The 21837-nt window shown below is 31.0% G+C and overlaps 1 protein-coding gene across 7 annotated transcripts in view; it reads right to left on the reverse strand.

The window, feature by feature from the left end:
• Window positions 1-21837, reverse strand: part of LOC132923359 (uncharacterized) — a 185322-nt gene that overhangs the window by 95986 nt on the left and 67499 nt on the right. For all 7 annotated transcript variants that reach the window (XM_060987310.1, XM_060987309.1, XM_060987307.1 and 4 more), the window contains exons 25-34: window positions 4893-5061; window positions 4426-4465; window positions 4178-4310; window positions 3861-4023; window positions 3722-3796; window positions 2823-3143; window positions 1364-1508; window positions 630-910; window positions 336-539; window positions 19-242 (exon numbers count right to left, since the gene is read on the reverse strand). In XM_060987310.1, coding sequence (XP_060843293.1) covers window positions 19-242; window positions 336-539; window positions 630-910; window positions 1364-1508; window positions 2823-3143; window positions 3722-3796; window positions 3861-4023; window positions 4178-4310; window positions 4426-4465; window positions 4893-5061 — 1755 coding nt within the window. The remainder of the gene's footprint in view (window positions 1-18; window positions 243-335; window positions 540-629; window positions 911-1363; window positions 1509-2822; window positions 3144-3721; window positions 3797-3860; window positions 4024-4177; window positions 4311-4425; window positions 4466-4892; window positions 5062-21837) is intronic.

The raw sequence follows: 21837 nt of genomic DNA on the forward strand, positions 1-21837 counted from the left end.
TATAATTAACAGACTCACCGCTCTGAGCCACTGGACGCACGGTTCGGGATCCCCTTTGTACGACGTCTTCAAGACTACTTTGGCGCCACGCAATACGGTCGTGTCACATGGGCCGCTGAGTATGGATGCAGGAAGTGCGGTTTTGGTGTTGACCGGGGAATCACACGCAGTCTTTTCTCCGATGTCCTGCAGATTGTTATTAAGTTCGATGACCATTGGCACTTGATTCCCGGACGACATTTCTATGCAACGATAATAATAATAAATAATAGTTCGGTATTATACATATTATACAGCCATTTAACAATATTTCATTACACGAAATTTGTACAAACCGTTTATAACGAGTTTTCCACTAGAAACGGCCTGACCAAACGAGTTAGCCACTTTACAACTGTAAATGCCGCTGTCCTTGATAAAAGGGTCGATGATCGATAGGCTGAATTCACCGCGGTCTTCGGTCACCACGTACTCAAAGTCCGCGCAGTCGGGAACGAGCACGTCGTTTTTGAACCACAAGGCGCTCATAGGAACTGCACCTGATAATTAAAAAGCATACAATTTTAACCATGCAATATAATTTACGTTTATAATATATTATAATCATATTATAAGTAATGTAATCTCACCTTGGAGTCTTACGGTCAACTGGACCGGTTCTCCTTCGTCAGCGGTGCGTTTAGGAACAAGACCCTCGACGAATATCGGAGGTTGTAGATACGAGTCGGTGCCCGGTTTCGTGTCAAATACACACAGTTCTGTCGAGCACCTGGTTACGCCAGACTCGCACCTCGCCACACACGTGTACACGCCTGTGTCCGCCGACTCCAAGTTCGATATTGAAAGTCTAGCTGCCAAATCGTCCAGGGACGAAGTCACCCTATCGTCGGGCTTGACTTCGACGTCATTCCTGTACAGGATATACCGTGACGATATTATGTATTTTTGATGGAGGAGGGGGTGTGAGAGGAGAGCTCGATAGTACTATTGTATGCATTTATCGAGAAAATGTGAACCATACAAATATTTATATATTGTCCATCATGCGCAATCACCCGGTAAATGATAAAAGTATGGTTATAAATTAGTTTAAGTTAAAATAACATACGTAATATTAACTTGCATCAATAATATTCATGAAAAGTTTAAACAGATATGTATAGAGTCACAACTACATACAACCAAAGAGTACTGTGTGACTGTAGTATAATCTGTTACATACCTCCCATTTACATTGTATAAATTTAATATTATGTTAATATTACTAATAATAATAGTATATTGGGACATATATTGGGAGGTACACAACTGGGCCAAGTTGTGATAATAGCTGGATTATTAGCTAAAATATTATAATACTCACTTGTACCAGGTAACGTCAGACATGGAGTTTCCTCTTATGTCACAGCTGAGTGTAAAATTTTCACCCGCACAAGCAGCTGATCCAGACTGTCTCCTGCCGTTAGACGACGAAGTGATTTGTACGTCATTTGTGATTTGATTGTGTGCTGTTGCAACATTATAAGTTAATAATTATTACTGATCCTATAATAAAAACTATGAAAAAAAATATGCATGTAATATTGCTATATTATATTATAATAACAATTTTAAAAAACTACAGACGATAAAAACGCTCTCTGATCGTCGATAGGTACATAATATGTGATATACTGATATGTATATCTATATGCAAGTGCCTAAAGAAGGAAATAAGGTCACATCTCAGCGGTGCTTTTATCAAACGATTAGTCATGCTCAATGACCGTGGTATTGATATTTTTAAACTTTTAATTTACGTGTCGATAAGAATAATATCGTAGCAATTCTCGCGCACGACGATCGTTCGTATACTTCTCTGCATGAGTATATGTTTGAGAAACAGAGAAGATTTTTATCGGTGATTAAAAATAAATACCAAATACCGTTACACATTTTCTAAAACTAGAAAACACAACTTGTAACTTTGAATCTATGTAAGTACAGTTAACAAATCGATCATTTTACATTTACATATCTATAACTGCATCGTTTAATTTAATATATGTAGTGTACTATAGTGAATATACTTTACAAGATGATTCACCAATCACGATGACTCATTTCTTCTTCAATAATGTGGTTATTCAAAATTATAATTTTAAATATACTTTAAGACTATATATTAAAATTTGGTAGATTTGTTAACTACTTATTAAAAGATACAAACTTCTATTAGGTATTAAAATAATATTCCACTCTCTTTTCTACTGTAAATTATTTCACGTATCTAAAATATTCAAACAAATTCGATTTTCGTTTTTTTTTTTTTAATTTTGTATACCTACAATATATAATAGACCTATAATAATGGGAATACTAAGTTTAAGAATTGTAGTACTTATTATTGATCAATCAAAATTTATAATTTATAAAAATGGTGCAAATAGGATTAAACATTAGATTTAAAATCACATATATTTAATAATTTTGTGAAACCATATTTTAAAACTTAACAATAGAATAAATATTTTAAAATCTGAAAAACTACTATTTGAGTTTTGAATTATGTAGTTACCTAGGTGTACATCAAAATTTAAAAAAAATATCTACTAAGTAATTTGCAGTTAAAGGGGGTCTAGGTTTAGAGATTTTTTATCGCCACGGGATACTACTATTAGATAGTATAAAAAGTCCCCAAAAATGTTTGAAAATTTATTTATAATATTTAAAAATTCGGATAATTAGAATTTGAATAAATTTAAACTAAAAAATGGGGGTAAGCGCGCCGTATGAATTAAACTATATATCTAAAACGATTATGGACATTGATGAATACTCACTTAACACTTCGAGCCGCGCTGTAGCTTGGATTTTTCCAAATTTGTTCTCGACGGTGATCCTGTAGAGACCTGTGTCATCAGAAGTGACATCGCATATCTCCAACGATCGATAGTCGTCATCTTCGCGAATTCTCATCCTGCTATTGACGCCGATAGGCTGGCCATCTTTTTCCCAAGATGACCACGGTGGTGGGTGACCTGACACACTGCACTGGAATCGAACAGTTTCACCGATGTCTGCAATTCGGTCATGTAGTACGGCGTAAAATTTCGGCGCACTGCTTCGCTTCAACCGTTTTGTACACCGATCGTTCGACTCACCTGCAGGTATTTAGAATTTGCATTGATTATTGAAACTTTTTAAAGAAAACAATGAATTTTTCAAGTGTTATTTTTACATTATTTAAACATGTAATAAAAAAAATAAATACTAGAATATTAGATGAAAAAGAAGTACAAATTAAATGATAATAAATTAATTTATAAATGGATTTTTCATAATTCTTCAGCTCACAATAAAGGTCGTATTTAATGTTTGTCATATATATGTCTGCAAAATAACCATCTTTCTTTAAACATTGTACTACGCTTTTAAGAATTTTTTTATATTTTTTTTATTATATTAATCATAATAAATATCATATTTTATAGAAAATTGAAATTAATGTTAATTCCATAATGTCTAATCTATCACTAGTCCAAGAGCTTATAGAAACTATCGATCCTTAATAATTCTCATTGATATGTAGAACATTAATTAATTTTAAACAATAATAAAGTATATAATAGTATATTTTTGAAATCTAGAAATAATAAATTTAATATTATTCCGTACTCGAATATATTGTTAAAACGTTGTATTATCTAAACCGGACTGATTAATTTACAATTTTTCTTACCTGCTAGTATTGGCGAACCAATCATGGTGTTCTGCTGTCCGTTCGACTGAGGTAATTTAGCGGTCTCTTGCGAATCTAAATCATTATTATGTGAATATCATAGTACAACATATTCGCTATTTTTGTTTGAAAATCTCACCTGACAACAATATCAGGCGCGCCGATGTCGAGTCTTGACCGAGTTCGTTGAAAGCTGTACAGGTGTATAGTCCTTCGTGTAGCGGACTTACCGTGGATATTTCGAGACGAGCCGTGTCACCATCAATCAGCTGAGACTTAATCTGTTTGCCTAATCTGACCAACTTGATGGGAACGAGTGGAAAAGAATCGTTGAAAAACAAATAAACCGTAATTACAATTTTATTCAAACACACGCTTATATTATATAAAATGTTATGGATATTGAATTGTTGAAATATTGTATCACGTGAAAGACTTAAGGTTATGTATACATACTTTGCCGTCTTTTTGCCATCTTATGTCCGTCTCTTGCGTGATATTCAACTTGCACTCAAACGTTACGCCGTCGTTTTCCCGGCACTCTATGTCGACTAGCCCCCGACTTATTCTCGGTAACCTTTCCACCGTTCTAGATCAACAGTGAACAGACATAATAATATTATAGGTAAAGGTAGGTCCAACAGTCAATAAATATAGTTAGTAAAATAATTAGGTATATAGTGACGCTATGTGATGCAACTTACGCGTGGTTGGTCCCATTTTCCATTTTTTTCTTGCAGTGTCCTGGGAAAAAAAATTAAAATATAATTAATATGTATTGTTCAGTGACACAGTATCGCGATAGAAATGACGCGCGTACACGGAATTTAATAAGGGACAACATGTAGCGATCTGCTTCTGTAATTAGGTTTGACGTACCATAATATTATGTTATTTGTAATTTAAGTATTCTCATCAAACCACGTCGTGACGTATAATAACATAACCATTAAGTTTTCTCGCACGTTATGGCAGGGTCGCGGATACTCAGTCAACTACGGCGTCGAGATTGTTTTACTAATTTTGAATCAGTGACGTCATGAGTACAACACGATGATAATAATATTAATATTGCATTTGTACGAAGTGCGTGTTGAGTGTAAAATAATAATATGGTTGTGAATATATAATGTATTATAATAATATAATATATATAATAGCTACGGCTGACCTGTCGAGTAGACTTGGAGAGATATTAGTGCTTTGATCTGTCCATGCGGATTAGCGGCTAATAACGTGTATGTCCCCGTATGTGTCAGTTTGGCGTGAGGAATTTTCAGCTGATAACGATTTCCGTTGGATATGCACAAAAACTCAGAATTGTCTCGATAATATTCCGGCTGTGAAACAAAAAAAATAAATCACATACAATGGTTATTAACAAACATGAAATAAAAATCTTACAATATAGTTAATATTCACTAAAAAAAAAAAAAAAACGCAACTAAAGGTATTTAGTAAAATTAACGACGAATACGGTCCGACCAGACCTAAGGTCCACGCGTGACTGTGACCGTATTATGTTCGTTCGCACAACGACGTGCATCGTATGCGGTGTACTGCCATACTAGTCTGTTATTATTATGTTAGGTCGCAACTGACTATTAATATTGAAAGTAGATATTTTACATTTTTATTATATTATTAATAATTTTTCTTCTATCGATAAACATTGGACACGGGAACATTCGGAATATTTTAAAAATGTTATAAATATTATCAAAATATTATAATATCGTATATTTTTAATTGAACGGATGAATCTTATAGGTATAATAATTAATAGCTAAGTGACTTCGAACTTATACATGTAATCTGCATATTAAATAATACGAAAGGTAAGAATTGAATACATTTATTTTTTCATCTACATTCTACACAAACAAACGAAATGATAATATGTACAAGATAATAATATGATACGACAGCGTGTCGTGACAAAAATTCCAGGCTGTGCATTATGTGCTATTACATTTTTGCTTATTGGCCATACATTATACATCAATATCAGCGCAGATACCACGACTATAAGAATTAAAAAGTGAAAATATTTTACGAAAAAGAATTTTTTTTTAGTATTCACATTATCAAAGCAAAAAACAAATAATATTTTTTTAGTATATTTTTGATTGTAGACAAAAAAATACTGAATACATACATGATACTGTGTATCATGATTTCTAAACATATTTTTTTTCTATCAATCTATTACGTGAATTCGAATTTGTACGTAGGATTTATCTATGGTGTTCAAATCTTCACGAAACGAATCACTGGAATCCGGTATCCGAATATTCCGAATACACTACATACGAATTCGGCGGGCGATCAGTAATTCTTTTCACGTGTACGACATTACTAAATTTGCAGATTGTAAATGATGTACTATATTTTAAATAATAAAAAATATAGAATGTTTATATTCTGTGTGATAGTATTTCAATAATATATTATATTCATATTATATAGATTCACGTGATTACATCCAACAGGTAGCTGCGGATGCGCGATAGGTACCTACTTACAAAGTAGTAGAATATAGAAGACACGATATCGAACGCTATTATATAGGAAAACCGCAAATCGATACGCCATCATACAATACGTAATTAAAATGATGATATAATAATAATAATAATACAGAAATATCCTCGACGACGGTTACGAAAAACGAGTGGGCCGTGTGTCGTGTACTCGTGTGCGTTTAATCGGAGAAGAAGAGGACGTCTTGTACGCCAATATGGACATGATATTGTATATAATAAATAATAATATACATACAATAATGTCGCGCGCGCGCACACACAATATCGTCACACTTTAAATATTAACTGCTATTGACTACGCGATTGTCCTTATTGTCCACGCGACGACGCAATAATAATAATAATATTGATATTATAAAAGTAAAATAATACTAATAAGTGATCTTATATAATATTCTACGATATTATCATTATATTATTACATGCGAAACGAGAAAATTTTAAATAATCATTTTCTGCCCACAGCAGACAACGTACCCGATGCAATATTATTACAAAAACGTTTTTCCTCTATTTTTTAGAATTTTATCTCGTCACCGTATACGTAGTTATACAGAACAAATGTTCCATATAACTATATGAGTCAGGTGTCCTGCGGTTAATTGTCGAGAAAGAGAGCGAGCGAGAGAGAAACAATCCGTTCTAACGGTACACGACCGAAGCGATAAGAACTGGAATAAACGTGCGCGTGTGTTGAAAACGCGCTCGGAGAACAGTAATCGAAAATTCCTCAAAGAATTTGTTCGAAAATGCTATATGCCTAACGACCAGACTGAAGCAATCATTATTATTATGAGTATTGTTGTTGCGCGCGACGTCGGTCACGGGATGAAATGGATTTGAATATTATGTTTATCATACAATAATAATGGCGGTATTATATAATAATACGTCGTTATATTATCACCGTAACGGCGTAAGTACCTACATACGAGTATAATATCATATGTAGAATATGTTCGTATAAACAGCGAAATATAAATATGAACGACGAGTGTGAAATTGGCAAACAATATTCGGACAGAACGCGCGTATGGTTCTGAGCACCACTTGCGCTTAGCCGTTCGCACCGATTTGTTCTTTATATGGAGTGAAAGCCGCCTCATCCAAGGCAGACATATAATAATATTATCCCGGCAAACAGCAGTATGGTCGAAACGCCGCCGTAGTGGAGAAACGTTATTTTATACATGTGGTTTTTTTTTTTTTTTTTTTTTAGTTTGTTATTATATCATCCATTATCACCATAGCCGTCATCGTTGTTGTTGTTGTTGTTGTTGTGACCATGTTATCAAAAATTAGGACCTTTTCGTTTAGTAGATCGTAGTGGCGCCTTCGATCGACACCAGTCACCACAATACTATAATTGATTATATCGGCAGCAGTGCGCTTTATCACTATTGCAAGGACTCGGGAGACCATGTTCGGCAATGGCATTATTTTTAGGAATCAGTGTCGTCGAATTCTGAAGGTGTCGGTGTTATAATAGAATTGCAACGATAGACTGACGACAAGGCACGTCGTATAATATTAAAATCATCGTTATTACTTATTATTATTATATATTATAACATGACGAACGGTTGCATCAATACAACATAATAATACCTATATAATACGACATTACGACCACCCGTAAGGATTACGCGTGTGGCGTCACGTTTGTCTTATTATTTTTTTTCGTGTTAAATAATATATTATTACACTATTATAACTCAGTTCCGTTTGATATTCGTGTCCCCGATGGTTCAATCTCATGTTATGAATCACCACATAATATGCGCATCAGTGAGAGTGGTAATAATAATTTTACTCCGTACGGCTTTCAAACTACGATCGTACGCATCATGGGTTTTAGTGGTCTTACAGATAAAAAAATAAAACCGAAAAACAGTTATAATTATATTGGAATAAAACTATAAAAAATACTGCGTACCATTCGTATAATATTTTATGTATGCGGATGTAGTTGAGTATATTCTTATTAGCACGTATGTTTAACGAAATAAAAGAAAATTGGTACGACTACTAATGATGTGTTTTAATAAAATACCTAATTAACAGAATACTTATTATAATATTCTGTAAAATCATTTTACACATAATTATACGTTATTTCTATTGATAATTACACGATGTGATATTTAAACCATTATAAATTAATAAAACGTAAATTAGGTTACTATAAAAGTAAATGAATCTTATGTAAAAATGAATCGAAAAATTATACCACTTAATAAAATATTATTATAAATATCTGGTATTCAAAGTGTATTACAAATTTGCAAAATATGCAGATATTCTATACAATAAAACTAAACCAATTATCCTATTCACGCATACGAAATATTGGTCTTGATAAATAAATTTCAACCACTATAACCCCGTTTTCGTCTATGATCGAAACGTGTCTAATATAATAAATAAATCTAAGCACACAATATTTATTGCAACGCAGATAAATTTCTTCGTAGAAAATGACACGCTTTGTGCGCTCCAATATAAGTGGCAGCCGGTGTAATTAATCAAGACAGCATTTACTAGCGAACAATTACTATATTTTAAGTACTTATGATATACCTCGTTCACGTAAACAAAATTATATACTATTGACTGTTGGTCGACCAACCATAAATACAAAACGAATTAAATCGTAGTTATATGATACCCGAGTATAATATTTTGTGAAATTATCCATATGCTAAAATAACGAACATGAATGCTTCTGTGCTTATAATATAAACTGTAGGTGCCTTGCAAGTATTACAATGTGTAGATTGGTAGATATAAATCAAATTCAATACAATGTTATTATGATATAGACTACAGAGACGATGTTCTGAAAAATGTTACTAACTTTAAACCGTAGTAACTGATTGTTTACATACTATTTTTCGCTATCTAATCCAAGTTGAACACTGTATATTATAGGTTTAGAATGGACATCAATACGTTATTCAATAGGGACATACAATAAATGTTTGTCCCTTTATTTTTTCGTAGATGGGTACAAGCCAATGCTATTGGTTCATATCAATATAATAATATTAAGATAATATTAATTTAATATTTACAGGTGCATATATTATCCAATATGAATGTATTTTCTTGGCCACGTGGGGTACCTTTATTATTGTAAACTTAACATCTCGGCAATAGTAGTTAATGATTAAGTCGGTTGTGAATTCTGTCACCTACCATGACATCTGCATGTAGCAAAATATGAATCTTATTGTGCACCGTGTCGAAAGAGTTAAGTATTTGTAACTCTTGATTTAAAGGTACAACAATTAATTTTAAATTGTAAACATTGTATAATCCTATTTAAAAATAAAATTTTTATAATTACGTCCCTGGCTAATATTTAGAAATAACTAAAAACAAATTTTATACGGATAGTTACCCCATTTCACATTTTTATAAACTATCTGGAGTGAAAAGAAAATACTAAACAGTTGCATATTATGTAACAATTTAAAAAGAGTGTATTTTGATCAAGAGAAATATTTTTAGGACCAGTAAACACTTATGATCTACATCATTTAAAAAAAAACTATGAACTCCTAAAATTTTGACTTACGCTATGGGAAATAGACTGCAAAATTGTGTTCTAATAATGTGACGGTACAGTCGAGTGAAGCAGATCTAAAAACACTGAAGTCAGTCGTCAGTCACGTTAACCCATATACTTGGAGACTGGTAAAGGTGCACTCGTGTGTACACTCACTAAACGACTGTTTTACGGCATAAATAATATTATATTAAGAAAAAAGGTATTGTCCGATATGCGGATATTATAATGATAAATTAAAATATGATATCTGTATTACAGATAATAACATTTATGATAATAATAAAATAATTGCACGCACACTGGTTTTATACATAACAAATATTTACATGGGTACGTTCATTATTTACTGAACAATAATAATAATAATATTAATAATAGCGATCATTGCTCCAGGCACGAAAATACTTGAAATCCAGTGTATAATGCGATTAAACAATATTAGATCAAAATAGAATATAGCGTGGCTGACAATAATATATCACATTAAATATTAATTATTATAAACGCGATATCATTATTAATGGATATTTCACATTAAAAGAAATATTATAATTGGAATTATAATGAATACCTACTGTATAATATAATAATATATACTAAGTATACAACCCCATTAAGCTAACGATATTGTTATAAGACTTCTGTGATAGTTGGGCAGTAGTCATTCAATATATATAATAATATGTTCTACTCATATATTATGTATATACTTATTACAATTTATACCAATGATATACTTATTATCTTTTGAAATGTCCGACAGCGTTTTTCCTCGGCTTATACACCTACGGGATATGTTTATCATTCGCATGATTTATAACCATATATATCCACTTATATATGTCATTATCTATTATAGTAGACAATAGTATTACTTCTGTCATTTCAACACAAACTCACGACGTTAATAACCGTGTTATAATATGACGACGATTTATATTATAATATAATAAGTAATAACACTGTTGACATAAGTTTCTATTACGTTTTGGAATATTTAGATTATCGGAACCAATATAAAAAAAATTAACTTTTGGGACAGTAAAAAAAATATTTCATGGAAGGTATCTATTATAATATTATATAGGTACTATAATATCATCCATATATTGGTGAATACTTTCGAATTTCGTTAACATAATGTTCAATAATTTTACAAAAAAAAAAACAGATAAAAATTAGATGATAGACAAAGTACTTAATTAAATACAAAAACTCAACCACCTACGTTATGATTAACTCATTTTTTAGGATAACATACGTTACATGATGTCAACGCGGTAAAATATTCAAAATAGGAAATGGTAATACGAATGTGTGGTGTACGACGGTACGGAGGTTTATAATAACGCGCGTTTAACAATACAATATAGTCAATATAGACATGTACGTAGAAACTCGTATAAGCATATCGATAAACTATTTATTTCAGGTTTGTGGATATGGAGCGGAATAAGATGCCGAAATAGACGAAAGGTTAGATACAACGCGCAGCTGTAGCTGTTTAATGCGTTTTGTTGCAGGTATATCGATTTATATTTTATGAAATCCGTTAGTAGGTTTACTGCGATATATATATATATTATATAGGTAACTATCTTAGATATTGGCGGGGCAAACAGTGAGAGATTTCGGTTTATGACGATCGGGTTTCGATGTTCGTGCGACTTTTTAGTCGACGCCGATCGACCGACTGACGGATGGACGGCAGAGACCTGTCGAACGGGTAACGATATATCGGCCTTGCAAGGACGCGAACACGCGTGATGACTAATGCATATAATTTATTATAAGATCGTCATCGGGCAGTGGGTACTGCGCGCACTTGTATACTGTACGACGAGTAATAAATCGTCGAAAACCGTCGGATTCGGTTAGGTAACAACGCGCGGCGGCATCTCAGGTAAGGTACATAAATCGCGAGATTTCAGAGTGACGCTGTGACGATCGATGAAAGGACACCGCAGTATCAATACAGTGTTGTTATTATTATTATTATTATAAAATATCTATACACAACAGTTGAAGTTCTCGTCAACGACCTGCTCGGAGTACCGCGGTGATCCGTACGTTATTTTGCAACTCATTTATTTTCGGCGCCAGTTTGTCCAAATAAGGACGTATAGAGAAAAAAAATATGATACCCGTGCGAGACGGCGATCGTTGCCTGTCTTATTTAATATTTTTATACGCCGTACTCGCTAATATATAAAATGTATTCAGTTATTATATATTTTGAATCATTGTCGAAATATAATATACATGGCCAAATCACGTGGTTTACGGCGTCTCGTCTAGATAAAATGATATTTTATATTACCCGTTGATCCTACCCCCTGCATCGCCCACACTATAATGTCAAAACCGTTAAGAAATAATAAGCTGCTCGTAAACCGTAAACCGTTGTAATGATTATTTTTTATATGCCTACATTAATACATTATTGTACATATTAAGACCCGAATTTATTGTTATCGTATATAAGTAAAGTATTAAAGTACCTAGTACAGGCTATAGTATACCAGAGTAATAATGACGTGGGATAAACAATTTAATGGTATATACCTAATTATTACATATTTGAGTGTAAACTTTGTGTATAATGGACACACACTCAAACTCAATGCCCCACGACGGCGTCAACGATGACACGTCAGATAACATTTTTAAAAAAAAAATTCCATTCATTCAAAAAAACGATATAACATTGATTGATGCAGATAGAAATATCTAACCTGCGCATGATTTTACAGTCGTAATATTATTATTACTATTTATAATTAAATCTTGTTCTTCATAAAAATTCATCATTGATGTGACCAAAAATCGTCAGGCATAAAGTCCCGATTGACAGATAAAGCTCAATTATTATTAATGGATATGTATGATATACATAGGCAGGCGTACACATACCAGGTATACCTGGTATGCCGTATAATATTATAAAAGATCGCCCGCAGTATCTCCAGACGCCAGTGTAGTAATAAACAATAAATTATTGTGTATGCGTTCGTAACACAACAGCGGTATGACATTTTATAGTATAACGTGATTTATCTTAAGTAAACACCTAATGAAAACACTTGCAATACGCACAGTAGTAATAACGATAAAAACGTAATCGTCTTTTATTTAAAACGTCCGTTTTAACACAGTGCCAACTATACGAGGAGCGTTAAAATAATATTGAAAATGTATGTACCTATGACTTATTCCGTTTTCGTTTCCAGAAATAGTAAAAATAAAAAAAAACGAATGCTTACGAGGTACGTCATCCGTTGCCGAAATTATGTATAATAGGACCATAAAACCGAAACCATCGATTTCCAAATATATCAGACGAACGACATACCATGTATAGTATATTGTAGTTGATCGCGCCATCGTGGCGAGAGGATAATAAAAATACAATAATAACAGCAAATAAATAGGCTTTAAAATACAGCGTTGAGCTCATAGACGGTTTTGGAAACTTTTTCGAAAGTATAGCACATACATCGAATAGTACATACACCAGTTCAATGCCACGCGTGCTTACTTCATTGTGTGCAATAATATGTATAATCATTTACGTATTATATACACCTAAATAATATACACACATTCGCGATGTATTTATCCTCGCGTCGTTTATATTTCGCTAAGGTACGAAAATATAATAACGGCTATTCAACGTCCGAATCGTCAAATTGAATAATTTCGGCTAGTAGGTCACATTTTTATTTTTTTCATAAACAAACTTACAATGTCAAACCGTGCCGGCAGTGACGACAACACACGCGGCTTATTTTTCAGCGTTATCTTTTTAAGTATAAAAATGGTTTTATTTTTTTTTTTTACTTCACATTATATTATGTCCAATCAAGGATTTGCTGTAGTCTTACCATAACGAAAAACATTAATACGTTGTGGGATAGTTTATTTTTTTTTTTACTCTCCGACTATTATTATTACAACGTTCAACGGTCTCACGATAAGTGCCGACAAGGTCAGGCACACACGTATGTATATAATATTGTCGTATAACATATAGTAATACGGATTCACTTAATCGCAACTGAAACGGGTTAACTATGCAGCGGTCTGCGATGAATATCGCCGCGTCCATAAATCATCGGCCAATCATATATATATAAATAAATATACGTATACTATAGATGTGAATATAAAACCGTTTAAAAATATACAATATTATATATATATATATATATATAGTTCACGTGAACGTGGTTATTGTTAAACAAACACGGGACGAGCCGGAAGGTACCTACCTAATTTGTGTATTACATGGATGTTAACGATAATGTTATATATAGGGTGGATCATCAAACATAATCACCCTTTTTTTTCTTCAATAATGCAATTATTCAAAATCTAATTTTTGGAAATTTTTAAATATATTTAAAGATCATGATTAAATCATCGACATTTATTAGCGGACAATTTATTTTAAAGTATCAAAAACAATATTCAAACAAATAGTTTTTGAGTTACTAAATTGTGTGTACTAAATACTAATGTACCAAAGATAATAGCTAGGACTTGATAATGGGTTTATAAGATATGGGTGATATGGTAATTTGAAAATTTCAGTTATTTATAATTTGTAAAATAGTTCAAGTACGTATAGTAAACATTACAACCAAATAACCTATATTACATATATTTTATATTTTTTTAATAACTATTTTTGAGGACTTAAAATAATCTCATTCGTCTAAATATAGAATTAAGTATATCAAAATTAAAAAAAAAAAATATATATTATCCATTAAATAATTTAAAATCAAAAATAGGTTCTTATTTAAAAAACAGAAGTTTATAATAATATTCGATGATAACATTCGATCATACATTCATACCAAAAACAAACAATTCCGTTTTACGAATTATATTTATTTTTAGTTACTCGCATAATATGGCACAAGAAAAGTGTTATTATTACGCAATGCAAATTTTTTTTTAATATTTAATTAATCATATGGTTTACTTTTTTAGATAAAAAATCAAGGAAAACTGATATTTTCTTCGACGAATATAGTTACCGATCGATTAGAATAAAATTGCACTCACGTGCCTGCATGTCATACGCTCCACTTAACAGACACTGCAGCAGATTAAATTGTAGCCACTGTACTAACTACTAGTGCATTGTTGCAATCGACTATAAACAAAACCTTTGTTATAATAATGAATATAAATACTTTATTACTGTGTACTGCGTATATTGCTTTTAATTAAACCTTATATATATATTTATATATTTTTTTAATAATAAATAATATAACATTCTTCACGTGTCAAAATTATTCTTTATTCTCTAAATGAACACGTTAAATATAACCGACAGCATATAATGTATTATATTATTATAATTTCATTCAAAATTATATATGCTATTATTGAATAATATATATATATATTATTGTAACATAACTGTGATAATAGTTTCCATATACTCGCGTAATGATAAAATATAAAATAATTATTCCAATGCCAACAGACATACATGACCTATATAATATAACAGAGTAATTAAATAATAGATTTTTAATTGAACAACTTCGTCAATATCTATCCATACAAAATATAATTTAATAAATAAATAATATAATATTAATATAAAATATTGGTTCAATAGACATCAAAAGAATTTATTATTTAAGTATATTTCAAATTATACGTTTTAAATGTTTTGATACTCTATAAAATATTATAGAACAATACATTTTTAATCACCATTATTATCATAAACATTAAGCACATAACCAATAATGCATATTCATAATGAATCATCGTAGTTGTTGACATAAAAAATGTAGTTAAAACGTAAATTATAGTAATAATTTCCAAAATAAAACATTTCGATAAGAATAGTTGTAATAACCTATCAATATTACTTCTTCTAAATGTAAGTTATGAAATTAATAAATAATATTAAACGTATTGTGTTTAATGTTTAGAAGAATTACAATTTTATCTATAAGATTATTCACCATATAAAAAATATTTCATTTTCAGTATTATTTTCAAATATGTAGTTAAATAAAATATGAAAATATTAGGGGACTCCTATAATCAGAAAAAAAGTAAAATTTATGTAAAACTCGAAATTTATTTTCTTAAAACTAGTTCGTTTATACAATATTTGATTAGGTCTGTGAATCTAATAAAAGAAGTGCTTGATTCATAAACTTAAACATGTGATTTACAGTGATTATTATACTAGCTGACAATAAGAGACACCAAATTTGGTTTCAAAAATGACACATACGATATATCCTGATAAGTAATTTAATTGGGTAGTTAGATAATTTATGGTTATAGGTAGTATAAATTGGAGGTTAGTGTTAGTATTTAATATTTTGTCATGCTACGTGTTTGATTGCAAATAATTATTTTGGCGCCTCTGCAGTAACTAACAATTTATAATACTAACTACGTCTATAAACTCAGAATTTAAAAGTTGACTGCAATAACAGTTAACTTTACAATACATTTGGACCAAACACGGACAATTCACACAATTAAATTGAATATAGTTTTCAAATAATATTATAGAAATCATACAGTATAGTCTTAAAGGATTATACAGTTTTACGATACCTATATATTGATATTTTGAATATAATTTAGTATAACAGCTTTTCTCCGATTGAATACATGAGATTTGTAGGTTCAACGTGAGTGAAAATCTATTGAAATGGTGACTTTATATAACATATACTAGGTACTTGTCTACACATATGCCATTACTGATGTCAGATTGTGTCCAAAAATCATTAAAAATCTTGAATAATTTATTAAAATAATCAACGTGTAAATGTATGTCAGTCACGTTTGGTTCGATTGGATAAAAGTTGGTATACACGATTCGTGTAAGGCAAATACTCGATAAAGAGATAGATAAATACTAAATAAAGAGGGGAGCGATAAGAGTAAGAAGACCGAGCGAAAGACGTGTCCTATTGGAAACACGTTTTGCATAATTCGAGGACGACACTATTTTTTCCTTTTATTTTCGCGAGTCAATTGTAAACAAACGACGGCGGTTACATAAAATCGCAATTAGAAAGCTAATATAATATAGCGCCCTGCCGCCGTCTCCGTACACATCATGCAGTCGAATTCCTTTTGTGTGCTCGTTATAAGGTAAGTACTCTCAGTACTACTTAACCTAACCCGACCTAACTTTCCATAGAGATAGCCAAAACGGTATGTCTTATAAGTTTTGCACAGTTCTTAGGTGGGAGAAAACAGGAACGACAGCGATGCAGATTTATCACCTGTCAACAACAACAGTTATATTTTTATCGATCGATTAGCTACAAAAATAACCAAAATCGCACTAATAACTAAACTGCAATATACAAAAATTTGTTATCGTACAATCAACTTATTACATATTAGTAAGACTTTTATTTTTGAGTACTATTGATTTTAACGAATTAATTTTTCGTCAATATGTTTATTCTTGAAAGTTGAAACTTGCACCAACAATCAACATCTTCTAATACTAGACGTGAAATCGTTTGTTTACTGATGATTATTACCTATTTTGGTAGAGTTGTTTTTCAAAGTGAATAACATGGAGAGCAAGAATATTGTGTGACGAAAGAATCAGTAATATCGTGTGAGGACCAAAAAATACATGAAAGTCGCAAATTACTGATCTATATAAAATCGTTTTTATACAAACTCACGTTGTGTGAATATGAAAAATTAACTATTTATACTTGGCAAAAATAATAACAAAAACAAAATAAGTTATTATGATGATTAAACTTTAATTATTATGCGTGTACGATATGTACCTACATAATTTTTGAAAACGGTCACAAAAGTCAGCAACAAATAGTTTCAAATATTTAATAAGAACTTATAATTCAATAAAAGTCAGTGATTTAAAATGAATCAAGTCCACTTTTTACGAAAATAAGATATTAACTCTAAATCTTGTTCAGAGTATTTTTGCTCACGATAAAATTCTATAGACATTTTAATATTAAATTTAATCGATACTGATATCTTTTCCAAAATTCAACTAGGTAGTTAAATGTGTTTGCCATAAAAACCTTTTAATTTAAATGAAATAAAATTTAAAATTGTAGGATATAAAGTATAAAACTTTAAAACTAAATACTATATAATATCTTAAACGATTTTTGTTATTTATTTCTATATGTTATTTCTCACTAAAATTGAAGAAAAAAATGTTAAAACCACGTTATACGCGCTCTCGGGTACAGTTGCAACTCATATTATACGCGTATATATGCGGAGCTTGCCAAATACAACAATGTAGAAACTCACTTGTAGGCGACTAAGTTCAATCGGTGTTATTGAAATAAATATTTATCGCGACCACGACGATACGGTTTGAAACTCGCGACACGCACGTAGTACGCCGAAATAAACACACATGCACTCACATACACATACGCATGGACAGGAGCACGCACTACGGGACACGACTGTACACTGAGAGCCGCGACACGGCCATCGATCAACTGCCGCCGCGAACGGTGTCGATCTTGCGACTTGCACGTGGCCATGACAATATTGCATTGCGCGTGCATGGGTGGGAGGGATCCCTACTCGGTGCATAGGTAGATACCAAAGAGTAACGCGAAAAATGCACTGCACGCACACACAATCGTAATACAGTACGATAAATTTTCGATAATGACCATCCACCACAGTCAACAATATAATATTATATAGGTCGTATGTACTAGGTATTTTTGAGTAATATAGTAATAATGTAGTATTATAGTAAAACGGTTGGTTTTTGAATATTCATTATAAAAATATAAAAATCAAACCAAAATATATTCTCATACTTAAAGTTTTTCAAACAATAATATTCTTCGTAATTTTATAAATTAAAATAAATTACCCATCTATATTTTACAATGCATGGTGTAATTTCCGGATATTTCATTTTCATTTAAAAATCGGTAAATTAAAAGCACCTATATGGATATCGCTCTACGAAGCCAATCTATTAACTATATTATGTATTAAACATTACTGCAGTTGCTCTATTTATTTACAGGGTTATGCATCAGCACGCCATGTATATTGCGCTATATAGCTGCAGTACCTATATATTAGCACAATAATATTGGCTTTCATAAATACCATTTGACCTATATCGATTACACTTTTCGCATATGTGGTAGAAAATGGATTCTGCATATAGTGATTATCCCTTCGTCACGTCACTCAACTCACATACTTGCACAGCTGCTGAAACACGCCACTATTCTCGTTTTTTTTTCGTTTTAGTACCGACTTCTATGTTATAATATAGTGTATTAGTGTATAATACATATTATTGTTCCACGGTCAAATTACTAATAGCGCAGCTAGATTTCTTTATAAGGGTAGGAATGAGTTCCCACTTTTTTTGATGTGCTGAATGTTACGATAAGTTCTTCATAAATATGTTTTCATTTATTTTTGAAATATACATGATATTATGTATATATAATAATGCAAAACTATCGGAAAATTGGTGTTAGTTGATAAAATTATCAATTATTATTCATATTGTATTTTTGATTGCATGAATATATTTAGTAAATAATTGTATCCAGGTATTATGGTCCGAATTACACTTATTTTAGTCGAATCTCGCTTGAGTTTAAAAAAGGTAATTGTCAAATTGCACTCAGGTAAAAAACAGGTAGTGGTCGAACTGCATTTGGGCTCAAAAAAAATATTTTAACAAAATGATCATGCATTTGAAGGGGTAAATCATTTTCCGAGGTAAATTAAGTGATTCTTCGTGGTTATGTATTAGACTAAAGTAAACTACAATTAGTACACACTTTAACACTATTACGTCACTGTGTAAATATGAACAATTTAAAAATTATTAAAAGTGAATGAGGCCGTGACTTAATTGTGTATTAAAGTTACATATTTTACAAAGAAAAACATGTAAATGATGGTGTTAAAAATTTAGATTCTAGATGAATGTTCTACAGTTTTTTTTTCAGTGTGAGTTCAGTATATGGCATAAAATATGAATATTAATCTTATATTTTTATTGATAACTATTTGTTATCCAGTTAGGTTAGATTCTTTTGTCGATTTTTGGTGACAATAATTATCTGCGTTATCTAAATGGCATTAACGAACTAATATATTATAATGCTATTAAATAAGTAACCCGTAGCGTTCGTAAACATAAGATTCGTAATATTTTTAATGGGTTTTCACTATACACACACGACTCGTAACGAGTTTCCACGTTAATTTTACCTGATTTTTACCCGAGTACAGACTGATTCGACCATTACCTTTTTTCACTCCAAGTGCAATTCGACTATCCCGTTGTATCCGTGTACAATACGGACCCATCATCTGGTTAAGCCACTGCGGCCGATTGGAGTGCTCTACAGAGTACGCCCGGAACATATTTTTTTACTTGGTGATTTTATTTCGAAATTTTAATAATAATAACCCCACTATTATAAGAGACGTGTTTCACTCGAAACATTATATGTGATTATATGTATAATAAAGTAATAATTTAAGTACTGATATTATTGCGCGATATGCAAAAAACAAATTGTATTGTTCGTAAAATCAGATTTCACTTGACACGCATATGTACGTTCGTTTATGGGCACATTTCAGGACGTTGTCCACAAATAAATTTAATTTCATCACGAGAAGAAAACGACAAAAACGTACTCTTATAACCGTAAAATTATTTTTCGATGAAGAGACAGTTTTTTAACTATATTATATTATATTAGATCAACTTTTTTTAAACCTGAATCTCTGTATAAATATTATAATAGTATAGTACACGTCTATTTTTTTTTAAATTAATTAATTTTTTGGTTTTTCCTCCTACTTTTGACATTTTGAGCATAAATGGAAATCGGATAAAATTATTGGATAGGCTCTGAAGCCTACCAACTTAAGATAAAATAAGTACCCACATATTTATACGACATAACAATGTTTTTGCTTTACTCAAATTAATATTATTAAGATTTTAAAACAAATAATAATGTTACAAAATTTCTTAGTTGTTTTTATTTATTAAATAAATATTCAAACTTATGAAAATTTGGAAGCAATTTTGTTAATAAAAATATATAAAATATTCGATTTAAATATACCTAATTAAGGAATTTATTTTTAATTATTACTATAATTTCTACATGTTGTTGCCAAAAGGTAAAACACTCCGATCGCAACCCCCATTAACGGGATGATTTAAAACGTATTTTAAGTTCATGGAAAGTAAAACATTTTTTTCAGTTTAAATATTTATTATTTTATTTTTATATTCATATTATTTATATGACTATAATCTATGCTTATCAAAATGTTCCACGGACCACATTCGTAACCTACGATTTTAAAATTGTATTTCCTATCATTTTCAGACAAGTCCAAGATGAATTTATATAGTATAAGTCTAAGCCTCAATTTCCACAAATGATCTTTAGTGTAGTCAGTGTAGTACGTATATTTGTAATACAAAATTATTATGAGTGGAAAAACGTCACGCAGTATTTTATAGTTGTTTGGGTATTATAATGTAAATAGTTCTACGTCAAATTTTAACTTAGTACGTAAACATCGCGCTAAAATGTAGACATAGTTATATTTGTTCGTTTTAAGTTATTGATTTTGCGTCTACTCATTATCATAATTGCGACAGTGTACCCAATCATATATTAAATCGTTTTACTAATCTTAATGGATGTTTTATGTATCCATCAACTTATTTTCTTTCGACAAGCATACCCATTTTAAATGCTGCATAATCATTTTTAATTAGATTCCATATACATACGTCTACAATTTGTCATACGGCTTCTTGTTATGGCGATCTTTGCGTTTTTGTCACATAGAACATATTACGTTATTATATATTCAACGTCATGGGTATTTTGTATTCTTATTTTTTGGATATATATTTGGATATTTTGCCATTTACGACGTCAAATAACAATATTAATAAC

This window comes from Rhopalosiphum padi, chromosome 2 (assembly GCF_020882245.1).
Source record: "Rhopalosiphum padi isolate XX-2018 chromosome 2, ASM2088224v1, whole genome shotgun sequence".
NCBI classification, from domain to species: domain Eukaryota; kingdom Metazoa; phylum Arthropoda; class Insecta; order Hemiptera; family Aphididae; genus Rhopalosiphum; species Rhopalosiphum padi.